This window comes from Sinocyclocheilus grahami, unplaced genomic scaffold (genome assembly GCF_001515645.1).
Source record: "Sinocyclocheilus grahami isolate Dianchi unplaced genomic scaffold, SAMN03320097.WGS_v1.1 scaffold56.1, whole genome shotgun sequence".
NCBI lineage: Eukaryota > Metazoa > Chordata > Actinopteri > Cypriniformes > Cyprinidae > Sinocyclocheilus > Sinocyclocheilus grahami.
The window spans coordinates 3,243,561-3,263,569 of record NW_015505235.1 but is presented as its reverse complement, the minus strand read 5'-3'; the positions used below and the strand labels follow the sequence as shown (position 1 = coordinate 3,263,569).

The 20,009-nt window shown below is 35.7% G+C and overlaps 1 protein-coding gene across 1 annotated transcript in view; it reads left to right on the top strand.

Annotated features, from left to right (window-relative positions):
- The window catches only part of lta4h (leukotriene A4 hydrolase), an 11,859-nt gene extending 1,499 nt beyond the window's left edge, over positions 1–10,360 (top strand). The window contains exons 3-19 of the mRNA XM_016270407.1: positions 1,122–1,242; positions 3,428–3,496; positions 3,650–3,754; positions 3,838–3,890; positions 5,396–5,468; positions 5,638–5,778; positions 6,742–6,765; positions 6,880–6,950; positions 7,041–7,152; positions 7,357–7,501; positions 7,874–7,977; positions 8,217–8,287; positions 8,366–8,420; positions 8,523–8,618; positions 9,426–9,508; positions 9,597–9,701; positions 9,929–10,360. Coding sequence (XP_016125893.1) covers positions 1,122–1,242; positions 3,428–3,496; positions 3,650–3,754; positions 3,838–3,890; positions 5,396–5,468; positions 5,638–5,778; positions 6,742–6,765; positions 6,880–6,950; positions 7,041–7,152; positions 7,357–7,501; positions 7,874–7,977; positions 8,217–8,287; positions 8,366–8,420; positions 8,523–8,618; positions 9,426–9,508; positions 9,597–9,701; positions 9,929–10,049 — 1,549 coding nt within the window. The 3' untranslated portion in view covers positions 10,050–10,360. The remainder of the gene's footprint in view (positions 1–1,121; positions 1,243–3,427; positions 3,497–3,649; positions 3,755–3,837; positions 3,891–5,395; positions 5,469–5,637; positions 5,779–6,741; positions 6,766–6,879; positions 6,951–7,040; positions 7,153–7,356; positions 7,502–7,873; positions 7,978–8,216; positions 8,288–8,365; positions 8,421–8,522; positions 8,619–9,425; positions 9,509–9,596; positions 9,702–9,928) is intronic.
- Positions 10,361–20,009: the final 9,649 nt, after the last annotated feature.

Below are 20,009 nucleotides of genomic sequence, written 5' to 3'. Positions count from 1 at the left end.
ATGGATCCACTGCAGTGAATGGGTGCCGTCAGAATGAGAGTCCACGCAATGAGAGTGCCGTCAGAATGAGAGTCCACACAACTCCAGTTCATCAGTTAACATCTTGTGAAGTGAAAAGATGCGTGTTTGTAAAAAAACAAATCTATCATCATGCCGTGTTTAACTTCAAGCCTGTTGTTTCTGGTTGCTTCTTCTATCCATAATATTGCTTTCTCCAGCGAAAAATTTTCCTTGTTGGGTGAACTATTCCTCCTTTAATTACTATTATTTTTTTAGTTAATTTAATACTTCTTATAAGGAAAGAAATCAAAATAAAATATAATAGATTTATTATTATTATTATTATTATTTGCAATTTGCCAGCGGCTTTGTAATCGACTTCGTTTTTAATTGCTTTAAAGTGCCCCTATTATGGATTTTTGAAAATTACCTTTCATGCGGTTTGTAACACAGCTCTAAGGGAATGAAAACATCCTGCAAAGTTTTAAATTTGAAAGTGCACCGTGTATAAAGTTATCGTCTCTCAAAAGAAAGAGTTGACTCTGAATCATTTAAACAAATTGTTTTTAAAAACGAATCCCAAGCCGTTTCATGTTGACATCAACATGATGAAACATTAGCATATTTCCCGCCCACTTGTTGGTCTTTTCGCGTTGGTCTGAATGAAAATGCAAATTCATTCTTTGCCACTAGGTGCCGCTTTTGAAGCGATAAATATAGCGGTTTCCCCGGTAACGCTGTACACAAAGCAGCACTGCTCACAAACTCTGCTTTATCAGGAATTACACAGGCATGATGAAATGAAAATGAAACCAATCACCGCAGATTAGCGTCACGTAAAGGAGGGGTTTGGAAAAATGAATCGCTGAGCGAATCGTTTGGGAGTTGTTGAGCAAGTAAGGTAAAAATAAATGCATATTATAAGACAATGAAAGTGTTTTTTGACCTTGCATGCATGTCAACCTGTTGTTGGGGACTCCCAAAACCAAAATATGAACCTTTCATTACCCATAATAGGGGCACTTTAAGATCTCAAGTCAGCTTTGACAGTCCTGTTAATTTCAATGCAAAGTTTTTCCTCATTGTTCCCAACTTGTATTTAAATGATCTGTGTGTTTCAGTGGGCAACATGTGATTGTGGAGATCGAATATGAGACATCTCCTAGTGCTACAGCACTGCAGTGGTTGACCCCCAAACAGACTGCTGGGAAAAAACATCCATACCTTTTCAGCCAGTGCCAGGTATGTCCTCACTACGAGTGGGTGATATGACCAAAATCTTATATCACAATTTTTAATTACTTAATTACAATTTTTAATAATTACAAGCAATAGGAAAAATAAATACAATAGAATAAAGACACAAATGAAATGGACCTAACTGGAAACCTCAAACTCTATTTGTCTACCAGAAATAAGAAATACCACATAAAACGAAAAAAAAAAAAAAATAGAAACGACAACAAAAACTTACCTGTATAAATTTAATATACAATATTATGCTTTTTAAAGTTAGACATTGTGTATATTTGTCTTTGGTTTTTTGATTAACATTAAATGACACAAACAGCAGCAGGTATATTAGGCTGCTGTCACTTTAAGATTTAATATACAATATTATGCTTTCTAAAGTTAGACATTGTGTTTATTTGTCTTTGGTTTTTTGATTAACATTAAATGACACAAACAGCAGCAGGTATATTAGGCTGCTGTCACTTTAAGACTTAATGCACAGGTCCAATATCTGACACAAATCCGATTTTCTCCCTGATGTTTATGTTCACTTAAGACATAGGCCCAATCCCAATTCTATTTTATACCCCTTCCCCTTCCCCGAAAAACGCTGTTTTTGAAGTAAACTGACTCTAAAAAGACAAACGCACAGATGCGCATACACACAACTTTCATCTCTCTCTCTCTCTCGATCTCTCTCTCGAATTGGCAATATTTGAGAAAAGAGTTGAGTGATTTCTATATATAGGGTACTAGCCCTCCTCAATGTCTATGGTGGTTATCACCCTGATCAGACATGAAAATATGTTGTGGCACTATCTTTGATGATATGACGTTAGCAAACTTTAGCGATTTTTTGCAAACATTTCTTTGAGTAACATGACTGTAAATATGAACTCACGATTGAATGTAACATAAAACAAATGATTATTCTTCGTTAAAATCTTTATTTAAGCCAAAAATGCTTACATTTGTGTCTTTTTGTTCGCTCGGGCAGCCATGTTGCCGCTGTAGCCGGTTTACGCTGAGATAATTCATACCCCTTTGTTTGAAGTGTGGTCCCGAAAAATCTTCGTTTGAAGGATTATCTGGCTCTTCCCCTACTCCTACCCCTCCAACCAAAAGAGAATCGAGACACCCTACCCCATTACGTGAATGTGCAAAATGGGGGGGTAGGGGAAAGTGGAAGGGCTAAGGGGTAGAATTGGGATTGGGCCATAACCAGCTGCGTTTATGTTAACGCTTGCCAAGATGGCATTTTGATTAAAAAATGTATGCATTTGATTGTTCAAGTGCAACAAGACATCAGAAAGTAGTTTTAGGTTTTCAAATCACTTGATTTTAAACCACAAGTCTTAAAAGTGAACGCAAATTCTAAACTTTTGTGTTGGCGTAGCACTACGACATCACAATCATCCAAAATCTCAAATTCAGTTTATCGTGTGTACCGGTTTATCACCCAACCCTACTCGTCGCCATTTCTCATCTCTCCACAACCACACAGCATGCGCGTGTGAAGACTTGTGGTTCATGTGCAATTTCCTTGAAATATGAATATTTGTGCAATCTTGCAATACTAACCACAGTGTTTCACAGTCCTTATGCTTCACTAGTTTATCACGAAGTGTCCATCTAGAGCTTGAGTACTGTAGTAAGTTTTTAGTCCTAAAACTTTCCAGCCTTTCCTATAGGTTTTGAGAATAGCAGTTTTAAATTTGTGAGCAAACCACATGGGGTTTTCCACTTTTCTTGGGTGCTATTCCATATACATTTTAAATCAAATGTGCATTTTGGTCTAGTCCAAGGAGGCTGGCCAATCATAAGTGGTCATTTACATATAAAAGTCTTAAAGGTACAGTAGCAAAAACGGCTTTTTTTAATTATAAAGGCCAGGAAAACTACATTACTTGAGTTTTGGTGTAATAAACCTCGACTTACATTATAAGATGACTTCAATATGGCGTCTTTTATGCATTTGCAATGTGGTCAAACAAATGTTTCTAACCTTCTACTTGATAGAAAGAACATCACACCAGCTTGTGGCTGAAAACTTTCCAGTCAGGGTTTTTATAGTAGTGGTTTTCAATTAATGAGCATACTACATTGTATTTAAAACTATTGTATGTTTGTTTGTTTTTTCCCCCATTTTTCTCTTACTTTTTTCATGTACTCTGACTGTCTCTACCTACAACAGGCCACTCACTGTAGGACCATGGTGCCTTGTCAGGACACTCCATCAGTGAAGCACACTTACTATGCCCAGGTAACATGCATGAATAGCTCAAAGTACTAATTATATACTCAACGAAGCAGCACTGAAGTGCATGCCAAGATAAACAATCTAAACTGAAAGGAAACTAATTAAAATCCACAGCTGTTCTGCCGGTAACACTGGGAACATTTTTCTGTGTCTCAGGTGTCTGTCCCCAGAGAGCTGGTGGCATTGATGAGTGCGTTGCGTGATGGTCAGGAACCAGATCCGAGCGACAGCAGCCGAGTCATCTATCGCTTCAGGCAGCCGGTCAGTGTCACATCCTCTTTTTTTTTTTTTTTGAAGAGTTGTTTTTTCAAAATGCTGTCTTCATATCTTTTTCTTTCTTGCAGGTCTCAATGCCCTCTTACCTCATTGCTATTGTTGTTGGTGCTTTGGAAAGCAGGTGATCCTTCTTCTGCTGTTTTTTTCTCTTATCTTCCTTCTGTTTTGTCATAGTTTTGATTTCAGAACCACGCTCATATTTTCATATGACATTGACCAACCATATTTACATATTCAGCGCTCAGCATTCAGTTGTGGCTGTTGTTACTTGTGTCTGATGTATTTCACATTCACATTGGTTGGCCAATCATAAGAAATCATTTATATATATATAGAAAGGTACAGTAGTAAACATAGCTAGTTTTAATTCAAAAGGGCCATAAAACAGTGGGAAAATGGTCATGTACACTGGTGATCACAAGTTTGGAATAATTAAGATTTTTAAAAAGTTTTTGAAAGAATATTCTTTTTTTGAAACATTTACATTTGATTATTTGGCAGATGCTTTTATCCAAAGTGACTTACAAATGAGGACAATAGAAGCAAATCCACAAAAGAGCAACAATATATAAGTGCTGTGACAAATCCTGGTTAGTCGTACATAGCAGTACATATAGCAAGTTTTTTTTTTTTTTTTAAATAAATAAAAAGATAAGTAGATCGAATCGAAATACAATAGATATTTCTTGTGTTAGAGGGTCAAGTGTAGATGGAAGAGATGTTTCTTTAGCCGTTTCTTGAAGATCTGCTCGGCTGGAGTTGGGCAGGTCATGCCACCAGCATAAACAGTTGTAATCAGTGTTGAAAACAGTTGATGCATCTAGTTCATCAGTTTAAAAACGATTTTTTTGTGGAAACTTTGGATAGAATGTATAAAAGATAGAATGTCCCTTTTGATCATTTGAATGCATCCTTGCTTAAAGTCTTAAAGTAAAAAATACAAAGATAACAAAAATATTAAGCAGCACAACTGTTTTCAACATTGATAATAATAAGAAATGTTTATTGAGCATCAAAAAGATACATTAGATTTATTTCTGAAGGATCATGTGACACTGAAAACTGGGCTGGAGTTGGGCAGGTCATGCCACCAGCATAAACAGTTGTAATCAGTGTTGAAAACAGTTGATGCTCTAAGTTCATCAGTTTAAAAACGATTTTTTGTGGAAACTTTGGATAGAATGTATAAAAGATAGAATGTCCCTTTTGATCATTTGAATGCATCCTTGCTTAAAGTCTTAAAGTAAAAAATACAAAGATAACAAAAATATTAAGCAGCACAACTGTTTTCAACATTGATAATAATAAGAAATGTTTATTGAGCATCAAAAAGATACATTAGATTTATTTCTGAAGGATCATGTGACACTGAAAACTGGAGTAATGATGCTGAAAATTTTGCTTTGAGATCACAGGAATAAATTACATTTTAAAATATATGAAAATAGAAAAAGTTATTTTAAATCGTAAAAATATTCCACAATGTTATTATTTTCACTGCACTTTTAATTAAATAAATGCAGCCTAGGTGAGCATAAGAGAGAAATCTTAATAATTCCAAACATTTAAGATCTATGTGCACGCCTCCCAGATGAGGTGTAAATGATCTTTGTTTGTGGTTTACAGGGAAATCGGCCCCCGATCCAGAGTTTGGTCTGAGAAGGAGTGTGTGGATGAGGCAGCGTTTGAGTTTTCAGAGGTGAGAGGATTCTTTTCTGATGCACTAGACTGTGTTTTCAGCTCTTTTGAATGTTAGACATGTGGACAGATTGTGATAAACATATCTTACACCACTAACCACACATTGCTTGCATTTGCAATCTGATATGGCTAACCAATAACACCATTTTCTTCTTTCTGTTCATCAGACTGAGACCATGTTGAAGACAGCTGAGAGTCTGGCAGGGCCGTATGTGTGGAGCCAATATGATGTCCTGGTGCTGCCTCCATCTTTTCCTTATGGGGGCATGGAGAACCCCTGCCTCACATTTGTCACTCCCACTGTACTGGTCCGTATAATTTCTTCTGCAACTAGTAGATGCGTTCACACAGACATGCAAAGCCACATTTAGAGACTGAAAGTAACAAGTTTTCAATCGCGGTCTATGAAGGTTCTGAACAGGTCCTGTGAACTTATAGTATAAAACATATAAATAAATGTTTCAATATTATATACACTATTTTTTAAATGTTTGGGGTCAAGATGATTAAAAAAGTAATGAATTAATGCTTTTATTCAGCAAGGATGCATTAAATTGATCAAAAGTGACTTTTATAATAAAATAAATGATGTTCATCTGAGCTTTCTATTTATTGTCCTGAAGCAAATGTATCATGGTTTCCACAAATGTATTAAACAGCACTACTGTTTTCAGCATTGATGATAATAAGAAATGTTTGTTGAGCAGCAAATTAAAAAAACAAACTTCTTGAAGGATCATGTGACACTGAAGATAGTAATGGCTAATAAAAAATTCTGCTTTGCGTCACAGGAATAAATTACAATTTAAAATACATTACAATATAATATAAAACAGTTGTTTTAAATGGTAATATTTCACAATATTATAGTTTTTACTGTATTTTTTGTAAAAATGCAGCCAAAGCAAGATACTAAGATACTATAATATATTATATATTATTATGTATTATATATTTTAATGCTAAGCAATGCATATTTCTATAGTAATTGTATATTTCTGTGTAAAGTTTCTCTTCTATAAAATATTTAATCACTACATATTGCTCTTGTTCAACTGGAGATGTCAAATTCATTTGTCAAAAAGTAATAAACCTGAATTTTCTTAATATTTATGGAATATACATCTGTTTTTATAATTAATTATTTAATTAATTAACAGAAAAAGTACCAGAACCACATCAGTGTAAAAAGGTATAAAATATTTAAAACTAAATGAAAGTAATAAAACTTGTGTTTGTTGATGGTCTTACTCTTTCGTTGTGTTTTTCAGGCTGGAGACAGATCCCTCGCTGGTGTAAGTCTGTCATCTGTGCATCAAAACATTTTTAGGTTAATGACTGTGAATTTGTTCTAAATCACATTTCTTCTGCTAATGTGAATGCGCTCTGTGCTTTTGGTTTTGCCGCAGGTCATTGCTCATGAGATCTCCCACAGCTGGACGGGAAACCTGGTGACTAATAGGACCTGGGAGCATTTCTGGTCAGTCCGACACACTGAATCTGCCAATCAGAATATGCAAAAGAGGCGTTTTTTTGGTTGTAATGATCGATCAATGTTATGTCTCTGCAGGTTGAATGAGGGTCATACGGTGTACATTGAGAGAATGATTGCCAGGTGTATGGAGAGTGAACAGCTCAGGCAGTTTAAAGGCATCGGAGGGTGGAAAGAACTTCAAGAGTCTGTAAGTCACACATACATTTCACACTTAACTGTTATCTGATCATCACAGGAAATTACAGCAGATTATTCTCAAATACTGGTAAATCATGCAAATTATGCACTGTGCTGCTGTGTCAACTACTTTTCTGTCTGTTTGGTGATTTTCTGTTTAGATTTCCTGATGCAATTTACTGGCAAAGCAAGTCACTGCTGTATCGTTTTGTAGGTCAAACAATTTGGAGCGAATAATGTGCTTACAAACCTGGTCCCGAATATGCATGAGGTGGACACGGATGAAGCCTTCTCCTTAGTGCCCTACGAGAAAGGATTCGCTCTGCTTTATCATCTGGAGGAACTGATGGGAGGTCCAGGTACACACACCAAATGATTTCTCCTCTCCCCGTTTAAAGTGCCAATACTGCTTAAAGTAGGTCAAGAGTTAAAGTGAAAAATTAAAATTCTATCTTTTTTTTTTTTTTACTCACCCTCATGTCGAGTTTCCAAACCTCGAAACCAGTTTCTTTCATCTGTTTAGCACAAGCGATAAAATATTTGACTACAGGGGGACTTTAATTATAATTGTTGTAATATTTATTATATGACTATATATGCCAAATAATTATATATACAACATGTATATCTTTAAAATAATGTATAAATAAAACAATAAATAAACATTTTAAAGATATATCAACATCTAAACCTAAAAAAGGAAAATAGTCTTTCTCTGCCTTTAATTATAGAGGTCTTCATGGGTTTCGTGAAGTCTTACATTCAGCTGTTTGCCTATGGCAGTGTAACCACAGAGGAATGGAAGAACTATCTGTTCACTTACTTCAAAGACAAGGTGAGAACTAATTCACTCTGTACTTGAACATATAAAAGCATAATTCTTGTATGCAAGATGCCAAATAAAGCCCAGTAATATAGGAATACACATTGTTGTATATTAGTTTCAGGCTTTTGTAAAAAAAAAAAAATAAATAAATAAACAATTATAGTAATTTGGAACCATTCATGATGGGATCAACCAAATATCCTGTGAGAATTCTAAAGAAAATTCTATTTCCTGTTTAAATGTCTCAGGTGGACATCTTGAATAAAGTGGACTGGAATGGATGGATGCACACTCCAGGAATGCCCCCCGTTAAACCACAGTGAGCACTGGAGCACACGTTTGGAGTGTGTGTGTGTGTGTGTGTGATTTGATTTGAACTTGTCCTCTTTGTGCACAGGTATGATACCACTATGGCAGATGCCTGCACTGCTCTGTGCCAGAGATGGGTGAAAGTGAGCTGTTCTCCTATTAAACCACACCAAAGCCTTTCACAGTTTTTAAGCTTCTCTATATAACATTGAGTTTAAGGCTAAGCCTCCTCTTTCTCTGTTAAGGCAAAAGAAGAAGACCTGGCAAGTTTCACTGAGGCAGACGTGAAGAAACTCAACTCTCCTCAGCTCATTGAGTTCATGGCTTTGTTGCTCCAAGAGGTAATGAATAAGTTGAAAATCCATAAATTGAAAGAGGGACCCAAGTCATATCTAGAGACCACAATATCTTGTTTTTGTCAAGAACATCCTAGCAATGACCTTAGAACTTGCTGAGACACAAGCAAGAACTGTTAAATTTTTTGGATGTGAAGAAAAAGAAAGAAAGAAGAAGAATTTTTTTTTTAATATATATATATATAAATAATTGTATTACTCGTCTAATTACATTAATGTTTAATTTTGTATGTAAATGTAATGTATAGACTGCATATTGTTTATTTGATGGTTTATTTAAACATACATTTTTTAATCATTTAATTATTTATTTTTTCAATGTAAAAACCTAAATTACAGTTTTTCATAAAGACCTGTTCGCATTTTATATAAATGTGATATTTTAATTTTATTTAAATATTAAATATTTATTTTATAAATCATTTAATTTTTAAATTTGACTTTTTATATATTATTTTTTTTATTAAAAATCTAATTTACACGGTGCATAGCACTTAAGCATGAACTGTTCACATTTTTGTATAAATGTGATTTAAAAAAAAAAGGATTTCATTAATTTTATTTAAGTTTTTTTAATTATGTAAATACCTATTTAATTTAATTTAATGTAATTTTAATGTAATTTTATTTAATGTAGAAATCTAATTTAGTCTTTAATGCCTCAGTATGTTGTTGCAGAGCTATGTAAGTGATGCTATAATAAAAACACATTTAGTGCTGCAGATTAAAAGACAGAGGAACTAAGAGCAGAAGTAGTCTTGAAATGTGTCTGTTTCCTCCGCATATTGCCAGGAGCCCTTTCTTCTGTCCCATGTGAAGAAGATGCAGGAGGTCTACCAGCTGAACAGTGTTAAAAACGCAGAGGTCCGCTTCAGGTAAGCACCCTGTTGTTTTTTTATTTTTTTATTATTTGATTATTACATATTTCAGTATTTGATTATGTCAAACTGGTTGTTTATGCAGGTGGTTGCGCATCTGTGTGAAGGCGCATTGGGAGGAAGCCGTTCCCCTGGCGTTGAAGATGGCTACTGAACAGGGCAGAATGAAATTCACTCGCCCACTCTTCAAGTAAATTCATTCAATTGCTTTGAGAAGTCCATAGTTTGACCAAAACAACAAAAAAATGGGTCGCTTGTTAAAAATGGACCAAAATGAACAGGATGTTGCAGAGAGTTTTGTCATTTCCTTGCGACTGCGAGAAACCGTGCACACTTGTTTTCAAGTGTCCAGAGCTCATCAAGACCATTTCAAAGTGCACTTGCTGACCTCCTTTTCTCCTTCTCTTTCTCCTTTAGGGAAGTTTACAACTTCTCCAAGTACAGCGACGAGGCAGTGAAGACTTTTAAGGAGCACCGTGGAGCGCTGCACCCCGTCACAGCCATGCTGGTGGCCAAAGATCTGAAAATCGATGGCTAAAATGCTGCTTTCTGATCTTCTTATACACGAGCAGTATTTCTATGCTTCAACCTAGTACTCAGATACAAAAATGCATATCACACCTCGAACAGAGGGGTTATTGTGCAGAACGTTTTTCTCTTCATTGGCCAAAGCTTGCTTGCTTTTTTTTAATGTCTCAGTCTCAGGGCTTAGAACAAAAAACAAGCATTATCAGTATCATGTTGTTTAGAGTTAAAAAAAAAAGAGCATATATTAACTGTGAAGGATCCGCTATATCCCGGCTATATTACTGTCCACAGTAATGATCTGTAATAAACTCATCTGTACAAGAGGTTTCTGCTCTTTTATCCAGCACAAAATAGCAGTACCATAGTAAAAGTATATATGTAAACGTGAGCATCACACAAAATACTCTTATTGCCGCACTAATAGCTATACATTTATAGAGCATGGATGATAGTATTTGTGTATTAATATTTTTTTAAAAATCAGATAATATTCTGATTTCTTGTAATGTAAATCACTATGATCAGTGTAGCAGGCTGCTTACATAAAAAGTATATAAATATAAAAGGTGTCATTCTATATCTCCCAGTAATATATCTTATTAAGTTTATTAGACTCGATTTGCAGTGGTATAATTCACAAAAATCACCACAAGAGGTTTAAGTTAATTGGACTCAATTTGCAGTGGTGTAATTCACAAAAATTACCACAGGAGGGCACAACCCATTAAAGTTCATTAGACTTGATTTGCAGTGGTGTAATTCACAAAAATCACCACAGGAGCGCGCAACCCATTTAAGTTCATTAGACTTGATTTGCAGTGGTGTAATTCACAAAAATAACCACAGGAGGGCGCAACCCGTTTAAGTTAATTAGACTGGATTTGCAGCTGTGTAATTTACAAAAATAACCACAGGAGGGCACAACTAATTTAATTTCATTAGACTCGATATGCAGCTGTGTAATTCACAAAAACAACCTCAGGAGGGCTCAACCAATTTAGGTTAATTACACTCGATATGCAGTGGTGTAAAACAACACAAAACAACACAAACCATCAGTTGCATCACTGGCTCAGTGGACAATGGTTTCTGTTTCCTACATGTAAGTCTTGGTTCAAATCCCACAGCTAATAATTATTATTTATCACTTACAACCAAGTTCTCAGTAAAAATCCATTAAAAACATTAATTTACTGCACAGTCCCAGTGGCTCAAGTGGTAGTGTTGTGTTTTAATTGTGGTGTGTTGCGTTCAAATCCCACTATTGCTTATGTTGAATCATTCTCATTATATTCCAAAGATTCACTGAAACACCACGACTGTATGTGAAAGCTGTGATGGGCTAGTGGACAAACGCATGTTTTCAAACACAACGTTGTGATGAAGATGTGGGTTCAAATCCTGCTGCTGATAAGCATACTCGCAAGATTTATTATAAAATCACAGGTCACATACAGGTTGACAGTAAAGTTTAAGTTCCTGCACTGGTCTAGTCATGAGATCTGTGGCTCACAGGTAAAAGATGGGCTCAGAGGTTGCGGGTTCAATCCCAGCCAGATCTCACTGGTATAAACATGTTGTATGAGCCCCACATTTGAAAATGTTTATTTTCATTTAAAACAAAGATCTCAGCAAAAATACCTTTCAAAACACAATTCAACTCCCTAGATTCAGTGGCTCAGTTGATAAAGCGTTGGGGTTTCATCATGGAGATCTGAGTTCAAATCCCATTGTTGATTATGTTAAATTGTTGGCATTATATCCAACAAGGTGTCCCAAATGCCAACACTCAGCATTAAAGCCACAGTGGCACTAGTGGCTACACAATGGGTGTTGTGTTCAAGGTTACGACTAAAACATGGGTTCAAGTCCCACCTTTGCTCATGAACTGACACAATTGAAATCTTTAAGTAGTTTAGCATAAAATTAGAGGTTAACAGTGAAATATAAGTTCCTTCACTTGTCTCAACAAGAGATCTGTGGCTCACAGGTAAGAGCACTGCCTCATGGTTCAGAGGTTGCTGGTTCAATCCCAGCTGGATCTCCATGAAATGAGTGACTGGTGTGTGAAAGAAGGGGTGGGGATGGTTTGGGTCCCCCCCTGAGTCCCAGAGTAATGTCCAGCAGTGGTTATGTTTTCCAGTCTGAAAAAAAAATTAGCTGTATACATTTTTAACTTCCCCGTCCCTTCCCCACCTCCTTAGGTTACCATCATTTGCTTTTTAAAGGAGTGACCCCTCAAAAAGAAAATGATGGTAACCTACACATGAACTAGTGAACAACACACATTATAAGCATCGCCTGTCCATGAGCAGATGTCCATCATTACAGTGAATGTCTGTCCACACGTCCCAGAGCTCTGCTTCTGTTGACTGGGTGCTCAAACACATCCTTTATTCTGTAGGGTAAAGACATACATAATTACTCCATACTGCAGAACCAAACATATTAGTGTAAATAACAGTTAATACATGTCCTCAAGAATGTTTACAGAAAAGAAATATGATTTGAATAAATGTTATTAAAACTGTGCAAGGAGTGTTATTGTTCAGTAATGCTGTATAAATAATGATTTTTGAATCTTTGTGCTCATATGCCGTTATTGCCTTCTACCTGTCTGTAAACTAAATCTTACGCCAAATAACATGAAAATGCAAACTAAATCAATAAATCTAAATTGTAAGATTTTGCCACCATCACTGGGCTTGATTGGTCTGAAACTGACATTCTTCCAAGACTCTGCAGCAGTCAGATTTATTACTACAGATGTAGCGTCCAGACGACGAAGAAGAAGAAGAAATGTCAGTTGTGGGTGTTTTGGGTGCTTAATTTGGAGGATGAAAAGGAAAACCTGTCAAGCAGCAACTGTGAGTAAATGTTCTGTTTGTCTACTAAATTTTGCAATGTCACATGCCACTCGTGTCAGGTGATAATTTCATTGCTGATTAGCTGAAAATGTGTGCTGTGGCATGACTTCTGTAAGTAATGATAATTACAATAATCAAAATGCATTTGAAATATATTTAATTTGATAAGTGACAAAGGTTAGTAATGGCTAGATATGCAGTGGTGTAATTCACCAAAATTACCACAAAGGGCATAACCTGTTTAAGTTCATTTATTGCAGTGGTGTAATACACAGAAACCACCACAGGAGGGCCTAACCCGTTCATTAAACTCGATAATTAGGTTCATTAAACTCGGTAATTCACAAAAATCACCACAGGAGGCTGCAAATAATTTTAGGACAGAACCACAAAAATATTATGATACAGTCAATTAATTACTTAATTTAATTATACAAGAAATAACTTCGTGGCAAGTTTCTATTTCAATAAAGGCATGAGACAAAAAGTCTTTTGGAGATGTATTTTCTTGCAAGAAAAGCTCAACAGTAATACAGATTGGCTGCAGAGTGTGACCAAGACAGATACGTTGACTCAGCATTTATATAAAACCTGGATGCTCCTATCTCATTCCAATCATACTGCATATTCAACATATGTGTTCATTTAAGGTATCTAACTATGTCCCCTAGATGCATACCCAAGTATTTAATGCAAATTATCCTCTAAGAAGCTCGGTCCAAAATAACATTTCACAATTCAAACAATCTAAAGTATAAAAAAAATCTAAAGCCAGATTTTGTTTGTTTCTGAACAGAGTAATCGAGTTACCAGTCATCAATCAACATCAATGAATTGTTGAATTTCTCTGTGCATTAGATTAGGCTATATAGAATGGTTTTGTGACACTGCACAGCTTTTACAGTTAACAGAAATATCAACACTATTAATCTGTCGATCAGTCCAGTCCCAGTACACTAAATACAAACACAATTCATATCATAGTAGTGCTGGGCGGTATACCGGTTCATACCGTATACCGGTTTTCCGAAACTGAAGATGTAGAACTAATAGAACGTGATGACACAGAAGAACTCATCCACAATATCCACACTGACCCCCACAAATACCCACCGCCCCCTGCCATCAGCCCCTGTGTCTCTCACACACACGAGCGCGACTTTAGCACTAGATTTAGCAACTTTCAGACCCTTTTAGCGGCTTTTTTCCATAGAATATTCATACTGACAAACCTAGAGACTTTTTTGGATAAACCTTAGCTATGGTTCAGTTGGAAGATTTCGCCAGTGCTGTCCCGCGAACGCGAGGTCTGTCTTTCCCGGAGCGTAGTTTCTCTGTTAATATCACATGCACTTTTTAGTTTGTTGTTTTTTTAGTTTGTTACTCAGAAGCAGGCAGTGTGCTGCATGAGACAAAAAAGTAATATATCCAAAACAACCGCATAGCTGCTCTTTAGTGTAGATGCATGTTGATTTTATCAGCCGATGGCGTGATTATAAATGAGTGACTCCTGGTTAACATGTATTAAAAGGGGTCGTGTTTAGTCACTATTTAGTGTGGTATTTTTTGACAATATTCACTCATCATGACAGTAAAATAGGGCATTCTAAGTCAATATACTGCAGTATTTCCTCTCTCAATCAGTAGAAAATATGGTTAACACCCGGTCATGCATGAAAAAAAATACCGTGATATAAATTTTGAAAAATACCGTGATATAAATTTTTGGTCATACCGCCCAGCACTATATCATAGCCTAAATGCCTATAAAAGACGACCGAACAAATGACAACACTTTATGGGGCTATTCTTGTACATAGATACAAAATATTGAATAAAACGTATTTGTAACTTAATAAAAAAAAGTCTGAAACATATGTGTGTATTTTACAAATATTGCAGCTAATCCACTTCATCAGTTTTCAGTTCTCCCTCCGCTCCACCAGGCGGCGTCTGCGAGCCTCACACCACTAGATTATTGCCGTTTAATGCTATGAAAGTACAGATTCTGCAGATGACAGTTCAGTGACAGACTCTTAATGTCTCTCAATTACCGCCCGTCAGCAAACAAAACCGACACAAACTGCGGTAAAGTGCAGGAATCGAGTGTAACGCGACTCACCTGTAAGTAACTTTCCGCGTATGAAGTCCTCAGTCGGTTTGTTTAGCTTGAAAGTAATTCTGTAAGTGTGTATTGATGTAGTAGTGTTCACTCGCTCTCCTCTCTGTTGTGTTTGTTTAGCTCGCGGTGTATCTGCGCATCTCTCACCTGCTGCTCCTCACATTCACAGACTTTCAGATCTGCTAGAAAGGTAAATCTGTTCTGACATTTCTAACAGAGTGCTTGTGCTGCTAGCTGTTTGGAGGAGGGACTTTCTCTAGAAAGTATTTGATTGGACAAAATTTGTGTAGCGCAATATGAGTTATAAAATGTATGATCTGTGAATGTGTAAATTTTACATGCATTTGTTAAAAGCATAATTTCATAAGTATATAAATGGCCTTAAAGCTAGTAGACATGAGCTGAAAGCCACAACACTTAGTCATAAAATCTTAACCACTTATTTTCATATTATCAAGTGAATTATCATATTATTGTAGTGTTACTGTAATGGACTGTATTCATGTTTGTTTATAGAGTGTTTTTTTGTGAAGCTGCTTCATGTCTTTCCTACTTCTACATGTGATTGTCATAATATGAGTAGAGCTTAGATCTATTTCAATGGCATTTTTAGATGTAAAACTGGATTAACATTTCACGCAGTGTTGACATGATAATCAGGATCCGCTCCACCAGTGTCACCCAGTCGCTGTCTGTAAAACTCACACTCAACACTATTTTCTGGAATAATTTAGAGGGTTGATGTACAAAACTGGGACAAACATGGTGTCAGTGCAATAATTAATGATGAAGAGCAGTTTGAGAGCTTGTTTTCTGCAATCTGAATAAAAAAAATCAGTGAAAAAAAGTGTTGTTGATAGAACCAGGGTGATGCTCACTTGCAGGTTGGCCTACAAAAATATGTGATCACTTCTGCGCTGTATACACAAAATATGATGCAATCTGAAATAAATTTAACAGACAATGACTGGACACGTAGTTTCTGCTTTGCACTTGGTTTTCATTGCCTAGCATTTGATGCTATTGCTTTTAATGTTGTCTTTTTAAACTTGTGTTTCTCAGACAAACTGATATAATATAAGTACCACGGTTTTTAAATCTGTCTTTTATCATCCATAATGAACTTTTCTGTGTCTGATTATTTAAGTTCTCCAGACTTTCTTTATTGTAACGCTGCTCTCTTGAGACACACTGGAATATGAACCATCAGCATCAGCAGGTGAGTGATCTTATGATGTTCTCTTGCCTCATAAACTTCCATCTTTTCTGTATTTACTGAGGTTCTTCTCATCGTGTGCACCATTAGAGTAATGTAATGTTGTTTTGTGTCTTTTTAACTGAGCTACAAGTATAAACGCATTCATTATTTCATTTTCCTTTAGAAAGTGAGTGTGACAGATGCTTCCTAAAGACACATGTACATTATTTATGATGAACAGTTTGTTCTGCTACACATAGCTGTATGTTTTCTGTCTTTATTTATCTCTTTAAACTACAGAATAAGGGATGTCGAAAGCAGAGTTCTGGCACACGTGGACAGACATTTGCTTTAATAACAGAAATCTGGTCATGGACAGGTAATGCTTGTAGTTTTTTATTGTTAAGATGTTTTCTATAATATTTACATGTTTATCAGTATGTATTACTTATTTTTAGTATTAGTATTTATTTAATTGTACAAAATGTAATTAATATGTTGGTAAATGTATTTATTCTGAACATTTGCAACATTTTAATGTTTCTAAATATTTAGTAGTTTAGTTGTTTTATTATTTAGATTTAATTGTGCATAGACACAAAATGTGTTATGTAAATATTTTTGTTTTTAACAAGAAAAATATTTCTTGCAAAAAACCTGATTTTAATATTCTTTTTATAAATATTTACTTTGTAAATATAATATAACATTTTATATATTTGCATATTATTTTTTATATTTTCGATACAAAAGAGTATTCAATTTTTATTAGCTTTATTATTGTTAAAAAAATGTAATTGTACCTAGACACAAACCTTTTAAAATGTGTAAATATTTTTATTTTTAACAAGGAAAACCTTATTTTAATAGTCTGTTTCAAAATTTTTACTTATGTATTATTTTATTTAATATTTGCATACTAATTATAATGGAAATATGATTTATAAAATGTTATATACACCAAAATATTTCTATTTCTCAATATTTGTAAATATTTCTTAGTGTTTTCAAGAACCCTCATTTTAATTTTCTGAGTCAGAATTTTTTTAAATATTAAAAAAAAAAAAGTTTTTGAATGTGCGTACATGTGCTTATTTCTTATAGTAAGTGAATACTTCTCTTTGTGTGAGCTGGTGTGGCTGAGTGGTCAGAGCTCATGGCATAAAACCTCAACCCAATGCAGGAGGTGTGGGTTCAAATCTCCCTTCTACTGCAAATGTAAATAGAGAAGCCTACTTTTTCCCCATTTTGCAGCAAAAAAAAAAAAAATCTTTAAATCTTCTTCGTGCCTCCTCCTTTGGCCCCACCTCTCTCATCTCCACCACCAGACCAGCCTTCTTTTCTTGGCCATCTTACTGCTCCAGGTACATCTGCTAGTTAGTCCGTGTTTCTCATAACTGCTTATCCAGTCTGTTGTACTGCCCCAGATACTTTTGTTAGTCTGTGTTTCTCATGACTGCTTATGCAGTCTGTTGTACCACCCCAGATACTTTTGTTAGTCCGTGTTTCTCATGGCTGAGTAGCCAGTCTGTTGTACCGCCCCAGGTGTCTTAGCCAGTCTGCCTCTGGCTTTTGGTTTCACCATCTTTGCCACTTTGCTCAGTATCTTTTTTTGGTGAGAGATTTGAACCCACAACTCCACCGTAACCTTGTCCGCAACCAACGTGTGTTTAGTCATTAATGCCATCGTGGCTTTCACACCAATGCGCAACATTTGGGCCGCTTTGTTGGATATAACGTCAACAATTTAACATAAGCAATAGTGGGGTTTGAACCCAGATCTCCATTATTTAAACACAATGCTTTACAACCTGAGCTACTGAGCCTGGGGAGTTAACCTGGATTTTGATGGGATTTTATTGAGAGTTTTGTTGTATTTAAAGAAAAGGTTTGGAGGTGCTGGGTTTGAACCCAGCCTGTCATGCATGAAAGTCAAGTGGTTATCCAATGCACCACAGCAATCATGATGTAGGAAAATCTTTTGGTTTATGTCACTATCTGTAACAACAATTTAAGATAAGTAACAGTGGGATTTGAACTCAGGATGCCATGTTCAAAAGGCAACAGAATATCTTCTGCGCCACTAAGTCTGTGATGTTACTGAGTGTTTTGGACAAGCTATTATTTTATTTTAAGTTGCAGTAAGTTGCACACGCAATAGTGGGATTTGAACTCAGGATGCCATGTTCAAAAGGCAACAGAATATCTTCTGCGCCACTAAGTCTGTGATGTTACTGAGTGTTTTGGACAAGCTATTATTTTATTTTAAGTTGCAGTAAGTTGCACACGCAATAGTGGGATTTGAACTCAGATCTTCACTTTTAAAACACAATGCATTATCTACTGAGCCTGTGAGGTTTATGAGTGTTTTTGTGGATAGTGTTGTTTTAAATGATAAGTACTAAAGCAATTGTGGGATTTGAACCAAGACATTTCTGTAGCAAAATGCAAATAATCATACACTGAGCCACAGAATTTGAGAAAATGCTGGAGTATTAAAAAAGGACCTTTTTTTAAGGTCTTTTAGACTTTCCGTTTAAATATATATATATATATATATATATTTTTTTGCATTATCGTGGACAAGCTATTATTTTATTTTAAGTTGCAGTAAGTTGCACACGCAATAGTGGGATTTGAACTCAGATCTTCACTTTTAAAACACAATGCATTATCTACTGAGCCTGTGAGGTTTATGAGTGTTTTTGTGGATAGTGTTGTTTTAAATGATAAGTACTAAAGCAATTGTGGGATTTGAACCAAGACATTTCTGTAGCAAAATGCAAATAATCATACACTGAGCCACAGAGTTTGAGAAAATGCTGGAGTATTAAAAAAGGACCTTTTTTTAAGGTCTTTTAGACTTTCCGTTTAAATATATATATATATATATTTTTTTTTTTGCATTATCGTAAAGTATAGATCAAAGAACATAAATTGCTTAATAAAAGGTGATGATTACATTAGCAGTTGTGGGACTTGAACCAAGTCTTTCATGTACCAAGAAGTCTGTAACTATCCATTGCGCCACAGAGATTATAATGTGTGTTGTTTTGGATTTCGGTGTATGGCATTACTTAGAGAAACAATTCCAAATAAGGATTCAAATGCAGGACTTCATGATTAAAACACAATACTTTATTTTTTGTGCCACTGAGTCTGTAGAGCTGCAGGGTGTTTTGTTCCTGCACAGGGTCAGTCATGAGATCTGTGGCTCACAGGTAAAAGAGCTGTCTCAAGGGCTCAGAGGTTGCTAGTTCAGTCTCAGCCAGATCTCACTGATAGAAATGTGTTGTATGAGTCCCATACTTGCAAATTTTTCTTTTCGTTTAAAACAAAGCTCTCAACAAAACACAGATGAATTCAGCCAACTTAGTGGCTCAGTTGATAAAGCGTTGGGGTTTCATCATGGAGATCTGAGTTTGAATCCCGTTATTGATTATGTTAAATTGTTGGCATTATATCCAACAAGGTGTCCCGAATGCCAACACTCAGCATTAAAGCCACAGCAGCACTAGTGGCTACACAATGGGTGTTGTGTTCAAGGTTACGACTAAAACATGGGTTCAAGTCCCACCTTTGCATATCAAATGATACTGACACAATTGAAATCTTTAAGTAGTTTAGCGTAAAATTAGAGGTTAACAGTGAAATATAAGTTCCTTCACTTGTCTCAACAAGAGATCTGTGGCTCACAGGTAAGAGCACTGCCTCATGGTTCAGAGGTTGCTGGTTCAATCCCAGCTGGATCTCCATGAAATGATTGAATGGTGTGTAAAAGAA